The sequence below is a fragment of the Pholcus phalangioides genome, unplaced genomic scaffold (assembly GCF_987345545.1).
Source record: "Pholcus phalangioides strain wild (caught in Gottingen) unplaced genomic scaffold, Ppha-v1.0 ptg000007l_1, whole genome shotgun sequence".
NCBI classification, from domain to species: Eukaryota; Metazoa; Arthropoda; class Arachnida; order Araneae; family Pholcidae; genus Pholcus; species Pholcus phalangioides.
Genome location: NW_028301600.1, coordinates 15887440 through 15906955, shown reverse-complemented (window position 1 = coordinate 15906955; position 19516 = coordinate 15887440). Strand labels below are relative to the sequence as shown.

General features: G+C 33.7%; 1 protein-coding gene across 1 annotated transcript; it reads left to right on the top strand.

The window, feature by feature from the left end:
• Positions 1 to 1315: 1315 nt before the first annotated feature.
• Positions 1316 to 13491, top strand: LOC149084977 (uncharacterized). Its single transcript, XM_089232721.1, has 2 exons — positions 1316 to 1465; positions 11938 to 13491. Exons 1-2 carry the CDS (start codon positions 1454 to 1456, stop codon positions 13156 to 13158), a joined length of 1233 nt encoding a protein of 410 aa, XP_089088847.1. The 5' UTR covers positions 1316 to 1453; the 3' UTR covers positions 13159 to 13491.
• Positions 13492 to 19516: the final 6025 nt, after the last annotated feature.

Here is a 19516-nt window from a genome sequence, read left to right as displayed (position 1 = left end):
CATAGAAAAGTGACAAAGATTTTTTTATCTCCGCTATACGTAGCTTTCAGATAGAGCAATCAACATGCCGTCGAATTCGCATCAAGATTGTGAGAGTTCTAGACGAAAACTACCCATGTACAAGAAAAGCTGAGAAAAAAATTAGAAGTGTGTGTTCGTGTTCCTCCACACGTTTCACATGTTTTGCTCAAGCATTTCACAGAACTGTAGTTTAGCTGACCGGTGACTGTCCTAATAGCCCATTGGTTGGCATTTGCTACAACCAAGTGAGGTGGGAGCTGACGGGGCTCTTGCTCTAAACCCTATGTTATTTCAATTTTATATTTTTACACCATAAATAAATGCAATGCAAACAATCATGGAAAGTTATTTTAGATATGCAAAAATCAACTCGAGAATTTGAGGGATTTTTTTTAATCGATGCAAATTGATCGAATACGAAGATAAATGTTTGAAAATTTTGAAAAAAAAATTTTGTTATAATGAAAATGTGTTTTTTAAAATAGTTCCATATGTAAACGTTATAGTTTAGATATACAGTATTTATTTTTCAATTTCAGCTAGCACTATCTTGCATGTTAGCTATATATATAATTACATATTAAATATTCAGTTGAATCGAACTCTGACCTAATCTTGAGGGAGCGCAAACAGTTTTTCTTTGGCAGATAATATCAAATCAACTCGGCTGATGATGCAGTTATTATAATCTATTATTGAAACGGTAGATTGAGCGAGTGCAGCCAAGATTTTAGACAGTTTTCGGGCCCTTAATATCGCAACACTTTTAGTTACTTTTCCTTTTTTTCATTAACTATAAGTACTTTTTTTAGTCCCTAAACTTCCGGACTCTAGCGCTGACAATGCCAGAGTGATAACATTATCCGCGATTCCAATAGGCAGCGTCTACTGTATTTTTAATAGGTTAAGCTAGTCAATAAACCCATATAGTTTTTAGAAGACACATTTTTACAGATCGTTTTATGTTAGAGGCATTGTTTGTTTATGTTCATAAGTACTAATAGCCCATGCCTTGCAACTCTTTTCCTTTCGAATATCGTACATCTTTATCACACGGTGTGCGTGATGTTATTAGAATCAAAGAAAAAAAAATATTTTGTGTTTTATTTGTGTTGATTTTTCCCATTCTTTTTTTTTTTTTTTTTTTACGTTTTGAGTCGAAATTGCTTTTTGTCTTGTATTTTCGCGCATCTTTTCCTCTTGTTCCGTGCCGAGGGCGGTGTCCTTGTTATATCAGAAAGTAAAGGGGTTTGGCGATCGTAGCGCGTGCCACGGCCGAAGGTCAAACTAATGGCAGTGGCCTTCAGCGCAGACTCAAACCGAATGGATCAAAACCGAAAAACTTGCCTGCAAAACTAGCAGTCGAAAAATCTGACGAATCAAGAGAACTCTGTCGTCATTTCGTGCTCAAAACCAGCGCGCGGTTTCAACCATGAAATCACATGTAAGTTATATTTTTGATTAGGATGGGATTCGATTAAAATTTTTAACTGGTTAATAAAAAAAATGTAATCGATTGATTAATCATATTTTAATTGAATATTTTAAAATGCTACTGATTCATAGTAAACATAGTATTGATAACTATATAATATTAATTGATGCCGTAAAATATATTCTATTAATTTCGTACTTCTGTATGTCGTATTCTATTTCGTAAAATATTTTGTAAATATATAGGCGAATTTGGCTAGTTCGAACTTGGTTGATTCGAATATAATTGGACATTAAGAACTTGAGGAATTCCCTTTGAGTTTCGTATTCAATTTAATGTTGAAATTACCTTTTTCGATTTTTTTTCGTAATGTTTTGGATAATTCGGAGTTTTTGATTCAGATATGCCATTTGCAAAATGTCTCTTCTCAGCATTCCTGGCTAATTTTCAGTCATCTTTTTCTTTATTCCGTAGTTTATATTATTGATCATTTTCAGAATATAACATGTAGCCTAAATTTAAAAGTTACAATCAATGAAATCTGAACTTTTTTGTTTTGGTTCTAAAAAGCAATGATTTCCAATGCCTGCAGATGCAAAAATTCCACTGTCCTCGGAATTATATTGTACGCAAGTTTTTGTGCGTGGTAATTTTTAGAAGCGCGAGTACTGAAATCGCAGTTACTTGCCTTGGAAAATGTGTTGGAGATTCATGTCTCTCTAGCATTATGGCAGTGCCGTCTTAACGCATGTGCCCACCCGGGCACGGCCGGGGGCCTCAGAAAAACTAGAAGTAGTTGAATGCTTCGAGAAGTTATCAGCTAGGGCCTCAGAAAAACCACTTGGCCCGGGGGCCCATGATGCTCTTAAGGCGGCCCTGCATTATGGTTCGTTTATTTTGGAATATCAAATGTGGGGTCACCTAAATGAGGTTCAAACACTTGTTATCCTTTCGAAAAAAAAATTGTGGTTGACTCATGGTGGCGGACATTGGTGAAGAAGTAGGGAGTAAAGTCACATATTTTTTTTTGAATGTTCTGATGAAGGAGGATGAAAGCAACAAGAGGTCCCTATTCTAACACTTGCAGAGACTACGGACGTCAGGAAAAAAAATAAGGATGTTGAGGATCGTAAATCGCATCTTTCATTCTTTAAATAAATAAACCACAATAAATTTGAAGAATTTGTGCAATGTTTAAGAGCATCAAAAAGAAAACGAGTGAAAATTGAAAATTTACAAATGGAATGTTGAATTCTCTTGTAGTTTTCGTGATCGTTTTGCATTTTTCACAAACACTAGTAGCCAGTTTTTTTTTAATCAGGTATTTTAGATTAGTCACTGATTTCACTGATATTATTACCTCTTTTCCCCTTGAAATTGTTCTCAAATGCAATGTTAGAGGAGAGGAGCTGATGTTTTCTGAATAAGAAAAGCACTGTTCACAATGAAAATAATAAATTTTAGTCTTGTCTTCCAAAACTTAAACGAAACTGGATTTGAAACTGAAATAATCACTAGTTTCCATTGAATCGACTCGTATTTCCCCCATGCCAGAAAATTTGATCAAAATATTGATTCAAATATTTTTAAATACGGCCACTTTACTTGAAATGTTAGGCAGAGGAACATAATTTAACGTTTAATCGGTTTTCAAAGAAATCAGGTTAATTGATTAATAAAAATTTTGATCGGATTGATCGAGTCGATTAACTCAACTAAAATTTTTGACTGTGATTAACTAACCTATTTAATCGATTAATCGGATCAGCCCTATTTTTGATACAGCTTTGTCTATATTCATTTATTTATAATTAACAAGTTTTAATAATTGGTAGTAATTTTTTAACTATTGATTAATTCTTAAATTCTTGAGAGGAGTTGATGTTGTTGACGTTATATAAAAAATAATTTGCTTCAATTTTTAATTTTCATAATTAATATTTTTAATTTTCATAATTAATATTTTTAATTTCCATAATTAATATTTTTAATTTCCATAATTAATATTTTTAATTTTCATAACTAATTTTCAATTACCATAATTAATTTTTAATATATGTAAATAATTTAGTGACTTTTTTGTAATTTTTCAAAAAAAATTTTAATGCTTTCAAATAGAATTAGGGACTGAATAACGAATAGACAACGTTCGGATATGGTGGAAGATTATTGATATGGATTTATAGCAGTGGTGTGCTAACAAAATGGGTCTAGGACCCCAAGTCGAGATGAACACCCAAAATCATTTAATGGAAAAAAATCATATATATATATATATATATATATATATATAATTTTTCATTCTAAATTATTTATCTCTTACTTGGATATTTTGTTTTGTTATTGGTACGTCGATTCTCTGTTGTTAAAACAGAAAATCGACGGTAAAAGTAACGCTAAATCAACGCTTAAAGTCTTTCCCTACGGAAGTTAAAAAGATTGTCCCAAAAAGGTTTTCGGAACCACGCCCGTGAAATCGTTGAGACGTCTCTGCATTACAATGTTTAAATTAGAAAAATAACGTATAATTTTAAGAATATAATGCATATAATTTGGAAGAGTACTTAATGATGGGTATTAAAAGTGTACTTTGAAAGAGTTTTATTTCCTTACACATTAAAAAAAATAATTAATTTGTTGTGTTTATTCTGATTTTCATAAATTTCATAAGATGTCTGTTGGATACAAAATTTCAAGAACGAATACTTTTCATTGACAGTGCTGATTCCAAATCAAATAATAATTTTATTGTTAATCAATTTTCCATCACAATAATAAACCCTATCTTAAGTGGAAAATGTTCTGAAACAATGTTCCCTTGCCGATAATTACAACTGAGTGATTAATGCTGACTTCTATCTCAATAGGTCTGAATTCAGCATGAAAAGTTGGAAATCTTGGTCTTTGGACGTTATTCATAATAATTATTTATTATCATAATACATATTTTATTCATATCCTGGGCTAGTGAGACATCTGCTTAGAACCCCACACAATTTAGATAACACGAAATTCAAATAACACATATTTGCTGAATAAACAAACATTTTTTACCTTAGTCCAGTGGTTCTCAAAGTGTACGTTGTGGCTCCTAAGGGTGTCACAAACCTTTGTCAAAGGCGTCGCGGTGAGCTGTCTTATTAATGTGTGCCTATTCCATACTATGAAGCAGTTGTTAGACTATTCTGAGGAGCCGCGGATACATGCCCACTAGGGCAAGGGAGCCACAGAAGACAAATTTTGAAAACCACTACCTTAATCTAATGGAAGACCTTAGTTTTGCTCAGAAGCCAGAACTCACTCAAGTCTCAGCGGGCTTCTTCATGAACATAAAAACATCAACTTAACTGTTGGTTGTGATTTGATTAATGTCTGATTAGTTCCTGAATGTATATAGATTATTGTTGGAACACATAAGATGAATTTAATGAATGATTTTTTCAGACTGTTTCATCACTTAATTGGTTCTACCAAAGTTTTGGTTTATTTCAGGGAAAACCAGGCAAAAAGCTATTAGATCAGTGTTTCCCAAAGCGGGCAAGATCGTCCCGTTGGGCGATAGAAGCTACGGATTTAACATAGGATCCTATGGGTTCGCTTGAGTTGGGGGCGATGAGAGAAAAAAATTCTGAAGAAGGAGGGTGATGGAATAAAATGTTTGGGGAACAGTCAAGTATGTATTAGGTTAATGTCTTGTAAATTTTAGGTTGGGGGGGGGGAGGGAGGAAAAACAAAAGTTGGTGTGTTTGCACTGTTGTTAATCAACATTGTTTGTTACTGTAACAGCAAAAGATCATAATTTGCGTCATCACATTACGTGCTAGCCAGCGTAGTTATGGTTTTGCGATCAGAATAATACTACGTGGGAACATACTTGAGATAACAGCGCCGATTTGGTAAACAGAGAAACAATTGGCTATTCCAAAATAAAGATGACGATACAGGTTTCTTGAAAACACATCTTTTTCTCGCTGCTTCTATTTACGGCAACTATTTAGTTATCGATCTCAACATCTTTCTTGTCCTCGCTTCGATTATATCTTTTCGATTTCAACTTCGTGGAAAGAAAAGCTGGATCTTTCCCAGATTCTAAATGCTACTGCACCTTTCCCAATGCTATCGTTGGTCTACATCTTTATTAAACAATGAGGTCTTTGACCATCAAGAACTTCTAGAAAAAGAATCTGAAGAAACATAGACAGTCAAAAAAAAGAAAGAAACTATTCGTCTAAATAGAACATTCAAACGAGCTAGTTGGCAGTCTCTTAACATGACTCAAAGTAGCACACATCATTATTAATGATTAAAAATAAATAAATTTTCATTCGTGTCACTGTCATAATTAGACTTAAAATTGCCACTTTACTCGTATTTCTGGCGGCTAGAAAAGTATCTTTCAGAGGAGCTTTAAAAAAATAATACTCATATAATCACATGATTTCAATCGTAATAAAATACTATGTAACATATATCTTTTGGTGAAAAATGAAAATGCAAATTGCGTAAAAATTCGTGAACAGATGAAAGAAAATAGATACAGCGCGAGACTGGTTAAATAACCTTCGATCTTGAAACGTCATAGATGGATGGTGATTTATTCAAATCTTGACACTTGCCCCAATCGTCTGGAAACGTTTGCGCGATAATTAATCTCAAAATGACCTTTAAATGCTTTTTCGAGCTATTCAATAACGAGGAAGCATTTATATTTATTTTTTAAGTTCGTATTTTCACATTTCTTTCTCTCTCTCTGTTCTTTTAATACACTTCTCTTTTTCTGCATCATTACTTCTTATATACAGTATATCATTGATGAACTCATTATGATTATCAAGGTCATATTGTATGTATGCAGTATGCAAGATGTCCTATAAGTCTTAATTCGGCCTTTATCTCATCAACCGTTCGTCTAGACTCTAGAGGTATGGCTCTAATTTAAAAAATGCTCAAAATGTGTTCAGCAATCCCTCTGCACCAATTTGAAGAGGGAAAATATAATGTGCCATAAAGTAAAAAAAATCTAAATTTTAATTTTTATACGGTCCCCCGTCCTTTAGAAAATTGTTGCCCCGTCTCTTTCGAGGCAAAAAAACTTTCTATGTTTTCAAGTGAAATATAGACTGAAATATTTGAATTCAAAAATCTTAGAAATATTTGGAAAGAACAGCATAAAATTATGGAAAGAAACATTGTTCGTTAGTTTACGCTGTTATTTCTCTGAATTTTAAATTCAAATATTTCGGCGAATATTGCATTTAGAAACGCGAAAATTTTTAAAATTTTTCATCTGGATTCGGGAGGGAAAAGGCAACAACTGTCTAATTAGAAGTTAAGAGGACAAGGAAACTGTATAAAAATTTAGTTTCTTTTTGTTTTATGATACTGCATTTTCAATCTCAAAACTGGTACAGATTGGTTCTTGAATACATTTTGAGCATTTTTTAAAATTAGAACATACCTTTACGACGAACGGTTGATAAGATAAATGCCGAATTAGGACTTACGGGACACCCTGTTTATTTCACAGATCGCATAATGTAAGAGTGAAATTATTATTAAATGATATAGACTTGCAAAAAGTATGAAGCTAGCGAATAGGTTGGTAAGTAATATGAGATATAAGGTATCAAATAATTTTGTATGATAATAAGTGATTGATTATTTTTAGGAAATATAGTTTTTTTGTAGATTTTTAAAATGCAAAAAACTCTAGCAGATTGATTCACCGTTGAAAAAGTATTTAGATCTTGAAAAATGAAAATGAAATCATATTACCGTTATAAAACTCTTTGTTCAGAACTAAAATTAAGTTTATACGGGACCCATTCTGAACTCGCTAATTTAATCGAACTATTTTCAAAAGACTGATGCACTTTTTGCGAGTTACTTAGGTTATTATTTACTAAGAATTTTGTATATTTTATATTCAATTTTATATATTTTATATTCAATTTTATATATTTTATATTTTCAATTTTATATATTTTATATTTTCAATTTTATATATTTTGTATTTTCAATTTTATATATTTTGTATTTTCAATTTTAATTTTATATATTTTATATTTTTAATTTTATATATTTTATATTTTCAATTTTATATATTTTGTATTTTCAATTTTATATATTTTGTATTTTCAATTTTATATATTTTATATTTTCAATTTTATATATTTTGTATTTTCAATTTTATATATTTTGTATTTTCAATTTTAATTTTATATATTTTATATTTTTAATTTTATATATTTTATATTTTCAATTTTATATATTTTGTATTTTCAATTTTATATATTTTGTATTTTCAATTTTAATTTTATATATTTTATATTTTTAATTTTATATATTTTATATTTTCAATTTTATATATTTTGTATTTTCAATTTTATAAATTTTCTATTTTCAATTTTAATTTTATATATTTTATATTTTCAATTTTATATATTTTGTATTTTCAATTTTATAAATTTTCTATTTTCAATTTTAATTTTATATATTTTATATTTTTAATTTTATATATTTTATATTTTCAATTTTATATATTTTGTATTTTCAATTTTACACGAAGCGAGCCATCACTACGAAAGAAAAGCTTGTTATGAATCATCTTAAAATATATGATTTCTTATAGGGATATCTCTTGTATATAAAATACATTAACTTTGTAATAAATGTAATAAACTTTGTCTAGTAGCTCCATTCTTTTAATTTTATAAAACGTAATGAAAAGTAGATTAGACTATCTACAGAGACTTGCATTGAAACTTTCTTGAATAAATTAATTCTGAAACATGGGCATATTTATTAACTTTTGTTAATTCATCAGGGTGATTAAAAGTGAATTGAGCTTAAAAAAAATGCATTATACGTTTGTGAAGTTCGCTTCTTATGCGGTAAGGGATGTATATAGGTTTCGGTTATATATTACCAAGACAAAAGTTGGCTTTCCTCTTGATGATGTTTTGATATTGCTTTATTTGTAAACTTTCACTCTCCATAGCGGCCTCATTGACATGTTCAGTAACTTTCACCGCTCTTTTGAAATGCATATTATAATGCAGTGATTAAATATGAAATTATTTGTTTTAAAAAAAGAAAAATCTTTGTATTTTTCGTTGAAGTTTTTAATAAGTAGGTCTGTTAATTTTAAAATCACAATGGCTACGGCAGGTTTAAATGTCTTTTTAAAATGAACGCGTCAAGATAAATGACTTAACGAACTGAAAAATTTTGAAGTTAGCATTCATAAATAAGTGAGTATGACTTGATTAAATTATTCCTGTAATTCTTTCAGTTTATAAATGACGAGGTAGGTAGTGGATTCTACAACGAAAATTACATGGTTTGAGGAAATCCTCAATAAGAGGAAACCCAAAAAAAACCGGATATACATATTGCGAGTGATGTGTGAAAGTCATCGTATGATGGCCGTTTGCGTTTCGAATAATATAGTGGCTTCTTATGAATTCAATGTCATTAAATTGTATTTTCTGATGTCCTGAGTTTTTTGGAATGTTACACACACGCGAGTAGGAAAAATGAGCTATTTTTCCAAATAATATTTTCAGAATATAGTATTTAGTAATTAGTGATTTTGATTAATGATTCAACTCGAAAAAATGATAAGTTTTATAATTCCTCATATACTGGAAGTTTCATGAAATGTAATGAGAAAATTTTCTGAAGCAATCTATGACATTATAACTGTAGGCAAAAGTAACGCGACAGTTTTTTTATTTTATTTTATGTGTCTTTTTTTCCCCAAGAAAAGATAACTTGGCAATTAAAATGACACGTGGTATCTATTTCAAATGCAAATCACTAACCACCCGATTTTGTTCACGCGTGTAAAGAATTTTTTTGTTATATTAACCTTGAGAATAGAGACGTCAGTAGGCCGCCCTTAACCTTGGAGACAAAGAAAATCGAGAAGAAAAACTATTTGATTATGAGACACGAACGTCAAAGATCTTAATTTCTTTGCTCATCACGTCTTTATTAATTACATCACCTCATCTTTCTGATTTTTGGATAGCTGCCTAAATAGGAGATGCCATCTTTTTTTGTTCGGTTTCACTGCCCAAACTACTTCATTAACCTTTAAAATTGAAACGATGACCTTGATACAAATTATGAGTGATCTCGCAACCCACTTTCTGAATCAAAGAATCAAATTCTAGAAGTTATTCGAAAAGCAAAAATTTTTGAGACTGGTTGATTTTAGTCACTATATAAGATATATCATTTTTATACATGAGCTGTAAATTTTTATACTATTCAATGGTAATTCCTGTTTTTTTTTATTTATTCTTTTTATCTCTTATTTTCACTTCTGCCACGAAGGTGACACCTTTTTTTTTTTTTTGGTAATTATCATAAAAAAAGTAAAGGTAAAATTCTGACAAGAAGAGCATAAATTGATCCATTGTACGTAATTGAAGGGTGACTTTTTATACATTTGTCACTTTGGTGATAAAAAAAAGAACTTGATAATGAATTAGTGACCGAAAAAAATCTGAAATGTCCAACAAAACCTATTCTATTAAGAGAATTGATTCGTTAAGGGGAAAAAAAACTAGTAATGCCATCATTTTTTGCTTGTTTGAACTTGACCCACTTTGTTATTGTACTATTGTTAAACCTAGACAAATTAAATTTCCTCTGGGTTCACGCTCACTAAGAAGACTAAATAAAAGTCTATATCTGACACCGTAGTAGTTAGGAATGGAAAACACTAGATCTTAACCACTTTTACAGCATTGTTCGGTTCATTTATAAAAGAAGGCGGACGGATTTCACTGCTGTGGCGGTCATTTCATTTTTTAAAAACACAAATGTAATTTTTTTATATAGAAAATCTATCAGGAAATGAGTTCTTTTTCATACCTATTCATTTGTTCGAAATGAAATTAAATGATTGGCCAAAGATCCATGTATCATTCATGAATTATGTTTTTGTTCTCACATCCTCCTCAGCACTCAACCATCTCTGTTTTAATTATTGGATAGTAAATTATAAAAGAAAAATATAAAATTGTAATTTTTATAGGTAAGTAATAGAGAATTTAGGATGCATATTTAAAGTTATAAAACATTTTTTTCCTGGTTCTAAGTGGTATGGTAAAAATATTTATGGCACGGGATTAGATGTTACATTACACCGGTCTCTCGTTCGATGTCGAGTCCCCATGAGGGCAGTGATGTATTTTCCTTTTTCCTGAAACATAGATATCTCCTCACTCAACCAGTTTTTCATTTCTGTCGTATTAACAAGGGAGAGAGCGACGTCTTTTTCGTCAAAAAAACTTATACAATGGTAGTGTATATACAAATACAACGCCACAACAGGCAAATTGCCCAACGAGGTGGCTGACTTAAGAACATCATGGATCCCCGAGCCATTTTTTGGAGGCCCTACCTACTACAACTACACCACACATGCACCCCGCCCACACTCCCCCCACCACGGAACCCCCCAAAGAATCGGTACATGCGGGAATGTGCGTGTACGTGTAGTGAAACCTGACGTGAAATTTTGTTGTTTCTCTGTAATGCTTGGTATGTTTAGTGCTGCCATCTGCCACTAGTTTTTCTAACTATGAGTGAAGTGTTATGATTGAATGATTTATCGTGTAGGACTGTTGCTCTCTGTGGCGAGACTTTTTAACGGGGAGATCGGCTCGCGTTTGCGCCTTGAAATTGGGAACCACAGAAAACCAACTTCAGCCGACAACCACTGTGGGGTTCGAACCCGGATCCTCGCATCGCGAGTCCGTCACTATAACCACTCGACCACCACATAAATACCTATTTTTTTATTATGATAATTCTTGATTGAGGGGGGTACAGAGAAGATCTATGCGTGCTCTTGTTGGCCCACAAGGCCTGAGCTATGAAGAAAGACTATCTCATGAATAATGTTTACATTGGAAGAATGCAGGTGTCGGGGGAGGGGGAGATATGATCGAAGTATAAATTTTTCATTATGGTGGATAGGATGGATCATGAGTTATTAATACACCGTCAATCAAGTGCTTAGACAAGAGGACACCAATGTCGTTTAGTTAGGGACAACTCCAGGTTGTGGTGTAGCATTGTTACAATAAATTTATTAACAATTACAATTGTTAATAAATGGAAAGGCTCAACTCCGGGGGTGGTGAATTATAACACAATTGACACGTTTAAAAAGTACGATAAACATATTGGAATAAATCGAGAAGTTATCCACATACTTGGATAAGACAACCATAATTTTTTTATGAGTAGTGTATTATATAAGTATTACTTATTGGTTTTTTCTTGCGTGATATATGCAGATGGGATTGGGATGCTGTATTTTGGTTATGTTTGACAATTATATTTACCATATTTTTGTAGGTATCTTTTCTCAGCCACCTCATTGTACAATTTGTCCGTTGTGGTCTATATGTTTTTGTGTTTGTATTTATAACTTTATTTTCTCCTTTTTCTTTTTCCAGTTTATTTCCCTTTTTTGCTCATTGGTATGGTGCCTTTCGCAGGCAGAAGAGAGGTCGTTTATGGAATCTCGTGGACACTTGATCCTCGATAGCCATAGATTTGAAGACCCAGTAGAGGTTCCACATATGCTTGAAAGTAATACTCGTGATGCAGTTTCAGAGCAAGACAACGATTTGCAAAAAAATTCAGCATATTACAAGTTTATTAAAAATGACCAAGATGGTAACGAGCCAAAATTCGAACGCAAAATTCATATTTTGAGCAGACCACAAGAAACCCTCCGAATGAGAGACGCTCAATATAAGCCCCTGAGAAATTTTTTCCAGAGGCAACTCGAATCAAAGGAAGCATCCGAAGAACGCTCCGATATCGAGAAAGAAATGGATATTGATACCAATGAAAATGTCAAATCAGGTAAACTTTTATCAAAGCTTGTTAAAGACTCTATTACAGCTTGGCCGATTCACATGAGTCCAGAACGGAAGTTATCATTGCTTGGGAAAAGTATTTGGAAAAAGAAAAATCATGTATCGGAAGATCATGGAGTTGGTGAGAACAAAACCTCCGAAAAGATTTCCAATGGCACTGAAACCTCAGCTCTCGTAAATACGTCAATTGGAAACCCTGACATGATTACAGATTCAATTCACAATGTAAATGTGTCACCAAACATAACAGAAGCCACTGAAGATGTAAAAATCACAAAGATATCTACAGCTAAAAGTATGGAAGAGTCTAACGTAATTAACAAAACATATGTTGAAACCGAAGAAGCCACTTCTGAACCACCTACCTCCAAAACTACATCTTCCTTTAGCAAAAGTACGATACACGAATCAAATCCTTCTGACATAGATATAAAGGCTGTTAGTGATTCAACTGTTGCACGAGATGAAGAGGAAACTCGTTCTAAAAGCGTTGACAATGTCGAGATGCTCAGTTCACCATTAGAAAAAGAACCAATACATTTAGGAAACGAACCTTTACACCAGAGTTTCTTATATAAGTCTTTAGATTTCAGGCCAGTGAAATTTTTTCCCTCGGCCGAACGTGATTTCATAGTGCCAAATGAAGAAGTAGTTAAGGAGAATCAACATAGAAAGGAATCGTCGCAAATGTCGTTTGAAATGCCTATCAAAGAATCGGCTGGTCCGGACTTATTCCCATCAAGTGTTTTTGAAGATGAAATTAAAATACCATTCTTCTACGTCGATTCTTAAAAAAAAACTTTAACATAGAGTCCATAAAACATCCATTTTTTGTGTACATAGAAGAATACGATGAACTTCAGAAATGCCCAACGCTAGCTCATCTTCATTATTTTCATAGAATGCTGCAAACATTATAGGCTGGTTGTTTCTTGATTGGATATGCTGAGCATTGAAAAGCGGGACACAAATCAATTTTGAAAATAATCATCTTAGTTTGGTGTCATCATTGAGAAACAATCAAAAAATTTATGAATATTAAAGAGAACGTACTGTAAAATGTACAGAAATGTATTATTGTAAATTATATTTTTATAAAAAAAAATTGAATTGTTTTTTTTAATTCCGAAAAAATACAACTTTATATTTCCGTTACACGCAGGTTAAAGCTTAAAATGTCAATGAAGATATTTTCGTTTGAAATTTAAATTTTCAAGTTGAAATCAGAAGGAATGTGATAAAATGAACTGAATAATATAAAACCGAACTCTAAAATTCAATTGGAATATTTCTGCGATGTGAGAAATGTGAATCAGTATGACTACATTTTGGGGCAGATGTCTTCAACCGTTTTCTAGTCCCGTGCACTGCGCACTGGCTGTACTCATCATCAGTAGAAGAGCACCATTACGGAAAGTTTAACATACGAATGCATGACATTAAGATTATTTTAATTTCTGAATGCAATTTGTACAAGGTGTTTAATCAGGATGTTGATGTGCTCACGAGCATGAAATCGGACACGGGCGTAGAACACTAAGAGTGCTTTAGGAAGCACCGTGGTACTCGCGAGCAACAGGTTGAAGATGCCTGATGCCAAAATGGCCTTGATATCGGACAGGGGGTATCACGAGAAGCTTAATATCCTAATCTCATTCCGAAGGGTGCTTCAAATGATAAAAATTGGGAAATCTCTTATCTATCCGTTTACTGTTACCATTTTCTACATTGAAAGAAAGAACCAGAATTCCTCATCGAAAGCAAATAGCCAGGAAATGACTTCTTGAGAAACTACATCTTCTGATTGCACAAAAAATGCAATATATTATTACATATTTAATTATTAATTAAATTATTTATCAGAACACTGAATGGTTATAGAACACTGGAATCAGAACACTGAATATGAATAAGATTATCCACCATTATTTAACAATAAAATTTTTAAAATAAGTGAATGGTCAAATCAACCCTACAGCGTCGGATTTCAAAAGAAGTACACGAATTGCTCATACAGTTCATATTTCGAATCTAAATAATCAATTAATTAAAATCCTCTCGAGATTTTTTGTGAAAAAAAAGATTATTAAAGAAATCGGTTCACAAACTTCGTTTGTGGTTGTTTTGCTTCACATTGGCATTGTAATAGGACAACTAAAAAAGTATATATATATATATATTTTTTAAAGATCAAAATGGTGGTTGCAAGATGCTGGTCTGAGTCATAATCCCGACAAGCCACAATCCCGACACACAAAATCACGACAGGTCAAAATCCCGACATGTATTGCAAAATCGATTTCTATAAAAAGTTATGTACGTATTTAACGGATAATAGGATACTGCGGTGCAGAATTCATGACAAATAAATTTTAAAAATCTAATTTGCAACGTATAAACCGCACTTTCTCCGCTTTCTGTCGGAATCGCCATTTCTCGCTGAATGAGCGTTGGAAAATAATCATAACCGTGGTGAATGATTAAAATAATCGACCTCTGATGGATTATCTGAGAAGTGTTGCTCACAATGTCTCACTCTGGATGTTTTCCCCCCAACGTGAATTAACTTTCATAACTGGAGTTGGAACCGAACAACGGTTCGCTAGTGCAAGAAATCGTGTTGGAGAAAGAAGCTTAAAGCGCGGCTCATCGAATGCATGACATTCATTTATTTTTTATCGTAATATTTATTTATTATCCTGGTCTGCGCCCCAACGCCCCTTGCTGAAAGAAATGGAATTTCCAACTGAGAGCGGAAAGTGCGGCTTATACTTGAAAATTAAAAATTGGTTTCGTAAATCGTAATTTATTATCTTGGTCGGCTTAAATGTTGTAAATTTAATGTTTTTATTTTATTTTTTATAAACTCTGCGCTGCAACGTCCTGATGTCCGTTAAATGCATAATTTGATTTTGTAATGTCGGGATTTTGGCCTCTTCGAAATTTGGCCTTTCATGTCTATCTCCGCCTATGATTGTGGCTTGTCGGAATTATTACCGGAACCGGCAAGTGTTGCAACAGTTATAATTTATTTCAAATCAGAATATTAAAAGAATCAAAGCCACCGTACTGTTTTACTTCACTAAACTGTACAAGATCCCAGTTTATAGCCACGGAGGCAATTTACTGCTGCTTTACCAACGAAAATAGGTGGCTGTATCAGAATCGTGTTTTTTATTGGTGGAACTAAACTGCGCATGTATGTAAGTGTAAAGTGCTTATATCCCCATGTGACAGAGCCAGGGCACTGAGCTATAATGATCATGTATGTAAGTGTGACGTATGTTATATGTTTAGGTGCTGCCACCTATCATCCAAATCAGAAGTGAGAAATCGGTTTTCTCTCCAGAAGGGTAGGATTGAGAGTAGGGCTTATGAGAGTTTTAATTATGAGTGGGGGCCAGGGTCCCCACTCATAATTAAAAAAAATATGGCAGCACTAAAAATTCAGACAACGCTTACGCACCCAGACCGTCAGGTACCATCACATTTCCGGCAAAACTTATTCGGTTGTAATTGGCCATGGCGATAGACTGGAGTTGTGGTAGGTTTGAAAGAAAGAAAGACCAGGAGCCCACAAGATGATTCTTATCTTCTTCTTTTTTTTCACACACTATATATTCATTATGGAGGGGCCGTTAAAAATATTTGACAGGGCGGGGCACAAGAGATCACAGCATAGGAGCCCTGCTCAAGACCATAGTGAGAGGGGCTCCCAAATGCAGGGGTTGGTTCGAGCTCACATGCCCGAGGTGTAAAGCCTCGTGTACCGTCCCTAAAAACACGACCCTGGTGTTAGGCTGTAAGGGCTTCAGCCTATATGACTCTGTCTTAACCACACGCCCCGCTTTTGAAGAAACTGTCCAGGATAACTTCACCGTTCTTAATTATGCCAGATAACTTTTTCCAACCTCGCAGTTCCTATTGATGAGCTGTCATACTTTCCTTCCTTTTAGACGTGAATTTTTTAATTAATCTCAAATCTCCATTACAAGTTAAACTTTGTTAACGGCAAAATACCTACTCCAAAGTTCCCAGGACAGAAACTAGGGAAGTGCAAACGGATTCTGATGGTCGAGGCCCTGGACAAGTGAGAACCGAATTCTTCGTTCGTCTCCATTTGATCGCTCCTGAAAATTTATTCGGTGGGGAAACCAAAATGCAAGCATGCTCCGTGTGATGAGTCCATTCTGGTGTCTGGTATTACGGCCCCATGCCAATACCTACTACATACCTTATAAGAAGTATCTAGGAGGTATTCCCAGGCCCTGTCTTTTCCCTCAAGTTTTCTCAATATCTTCATTGTCAAGGAATGGCTCAAAAGAGTAAAAGTGCGTGGTATCTTGTGAATTTTTCTAATTTCAAAATTTTAAAAATTTATGTGTCTAAACAAAAGCTGCCACCCGGGTGCATCGCATCCCTTGCACCCTCGCTTTAGCAGCCCTGCCGCTATTATAAAATGGCTGATTTTTATGGAATAACATGGTCAAGTCTGTTGTCTCTGACAGGTGGACCAATTATATGTTGTCTCTCACTCTGGTCTTTCCCCGCGAAACATCAGTTGTCCCCCTCCAAAAGGAATTTCTGGCTATGACCCTGGCTCTGCTGCAGGATATAGAGGGACACGGTCCTGCTATAGCGATTACAGTCAAATTCGATAATAAAGACATTGAAGGTCTCGTGGAATTCTGTTGTTACAACCGAGGTTGCAGTTTTCAAGAATTTTAAGTGTGAAAAATACAATCAAATGTTAGCTGACGAAATCCCCCTGATAAAAATACGAGATATCGGATTCCAAGTACGGGAAAACACGAGACATCGCCAATTATCACCAAAAATGATGCTAAGAGTAAAAAAAAGTCTAGCTACATTGCTAAACTCACAAAATCGCGGGGAAATGAAGCACTACTGCAAATTTCAGTGGATTAAAATGAATTCTAGAAAACAAAACGTTTAACATGACAAATACAGAGATATGCACTCAGACTATTAAGTATACACACTGTGTTCCAAACTCTGCACGAAGCTGGGTTGGAATAGAATTCACCAACGGGATTAGTTCGGTGGCATCCCGGAGTTTATTCATTCATTCAAGTAAGTTCGAGCCGCCTTTTAAGTTATTATATTACGTTAAAAATAAACTCCGTTTTTTTAATTTTTGACATCCGGTAATCCTAATCATACCATGCTTCATGTACTTGGATTGAAATCGAGTGTGATTCATGACATTATGCTATGTCTGAGGTGGCCATACATCCAGTATTTTCCGGGACAGTCCCGGTTTTTCCTGCTTTTGTTTTGCAAAAATGTCCCGGTTTTTCACGTATTTTCAAAAAAGCCAACTTGACTTTTTGTTCTTCATTTTATTCTTCGAATCAACGATTAAAATTGTCTTCTCAACTCAGAAATTATATTACCATAATTACGACTATAAATAAGAATATTCATTTCACATATTTGTCATGTTATTTTTTATTCACTGCAGATTGCAGTAGCGCTTCATTTTCCGCGCATTCCTTTATTTTAACCCTTTAAGACCGGGGAATTTTTGAAAGCATGAATGTTTGTTAAGTATTTCACCCGCACGATCGATCGAGCTCGGTCTTAAAGGGTTAATATGCTGAAATTTGCAGTAGTGACCAAGGAGGTTATAATACAAGGAGGTGACATCAGGCACGAAAATTGAAGCTGTTGTGGCAACCCCATGGGCTGACAAGTAAGCCCAAATAAACCGCTCTTTTCTCTATACTTAACATGTGTTTTGCCGGATCGAATTCTTTTAAAATATTAATAACTAAATAAATTTGAGCACCATGACTGTTTAATGCGTCTTCAGGTAATCTACATGATCCGATAATGGGGAAAGATAAAACCTTATCCTTATATATAAGGGGTTGTTATATTTTTAATTTATTTTTGAAAGGGGAAGATCATTTTGTCCTCCCAACTCGTCATAAGTTTTTAGTTCAGTGCCTTCAATTTATTTTAAAAATTCGATGTATCCCAATAATGTCCATGGGAATATGATTAATGAAAATAATATGAAGCTCTAAAATGCAATTTTCATAATTTTTTCTTTTAACTATTTATTTTGCCTTTTTGTTTCGTTCATCATTATGATACATCCGGGGCATTTTGTAAGTGTTTCAGGCCCATGGGCACTCGTCTTAAGCTTTACACGAGGAATTTTGATTTCTGAATCAATTCTGAGTGCTCGAGCACCTTCTGACATTGCCGTAGCTAGGATTTTTGCCACCCGGGGCAAACAGCATTTTGCCGCCCCCGTGCCTCAAAGTATTGGAAGCGCTCGAGCGTTTTCCGCCCCTGTGTATTTATGGTTTTGCTGCTTGTAGGCTGTACAAATTTGGCCTCCCTTCTTCCGTTCTACTCTCATATTCTTGAATTTGAATACGTATTACTGAAATATATGCCGCCCATCCGAACCCCTTTCGCTATGTGGATGTAGTATTGAGAAAGAAAATATTAAAAATAAAAACTTTTTTTACGAGCCGCGATGAGTCATCTCTCTGGCCTATATATAGTATTTAGGAAAATTGGTTTTCTGTGGTTTCCAACTTACAATATTCAGTCATTACACTTCACTTCTGAAATATAGATGGCAGCACAGAAAAATAAGACACAACACTAAAATACGCACTCAGACTGTTAGGTACACAAACTTAAACTTCCGGCACAACTCGCTAGGTAGTAAATTGCCCATGGCGATAGACCTGAGTTGTGCTCGGTTCGAAAGAAAGAAATTATTTAGGAAAATAATCACTTGGACAGTTTTTTCCTGTTCATTTTGTACCTATTACTTTGCTTTTAAAGTGGTTATGTGTACGAAAATTTGACAAAAAACACAGTTTCGAATTGAATTTGAAATTTAAAGTTGTCTATGTTTGAGTTTTTTTTCTACCTAGACTGTAAGTATTTCCACAATATTTTAATGTAAACAGCTGAAAGGCATTATATATGCTAATGTTTTGCATTAAATTGCTCTTTTCGCAAAAAAATGAAAAAAAAAGTCAGTTTTTTTTTCATACACCACTTGTTCAAGTGTCTTTAAACATTGTCTCTCTCTCAGCACTGAGTTGTTATGCTTTGACAAAAATATGGTCATGACACGGAATTCAAGAATGTCCCTTTA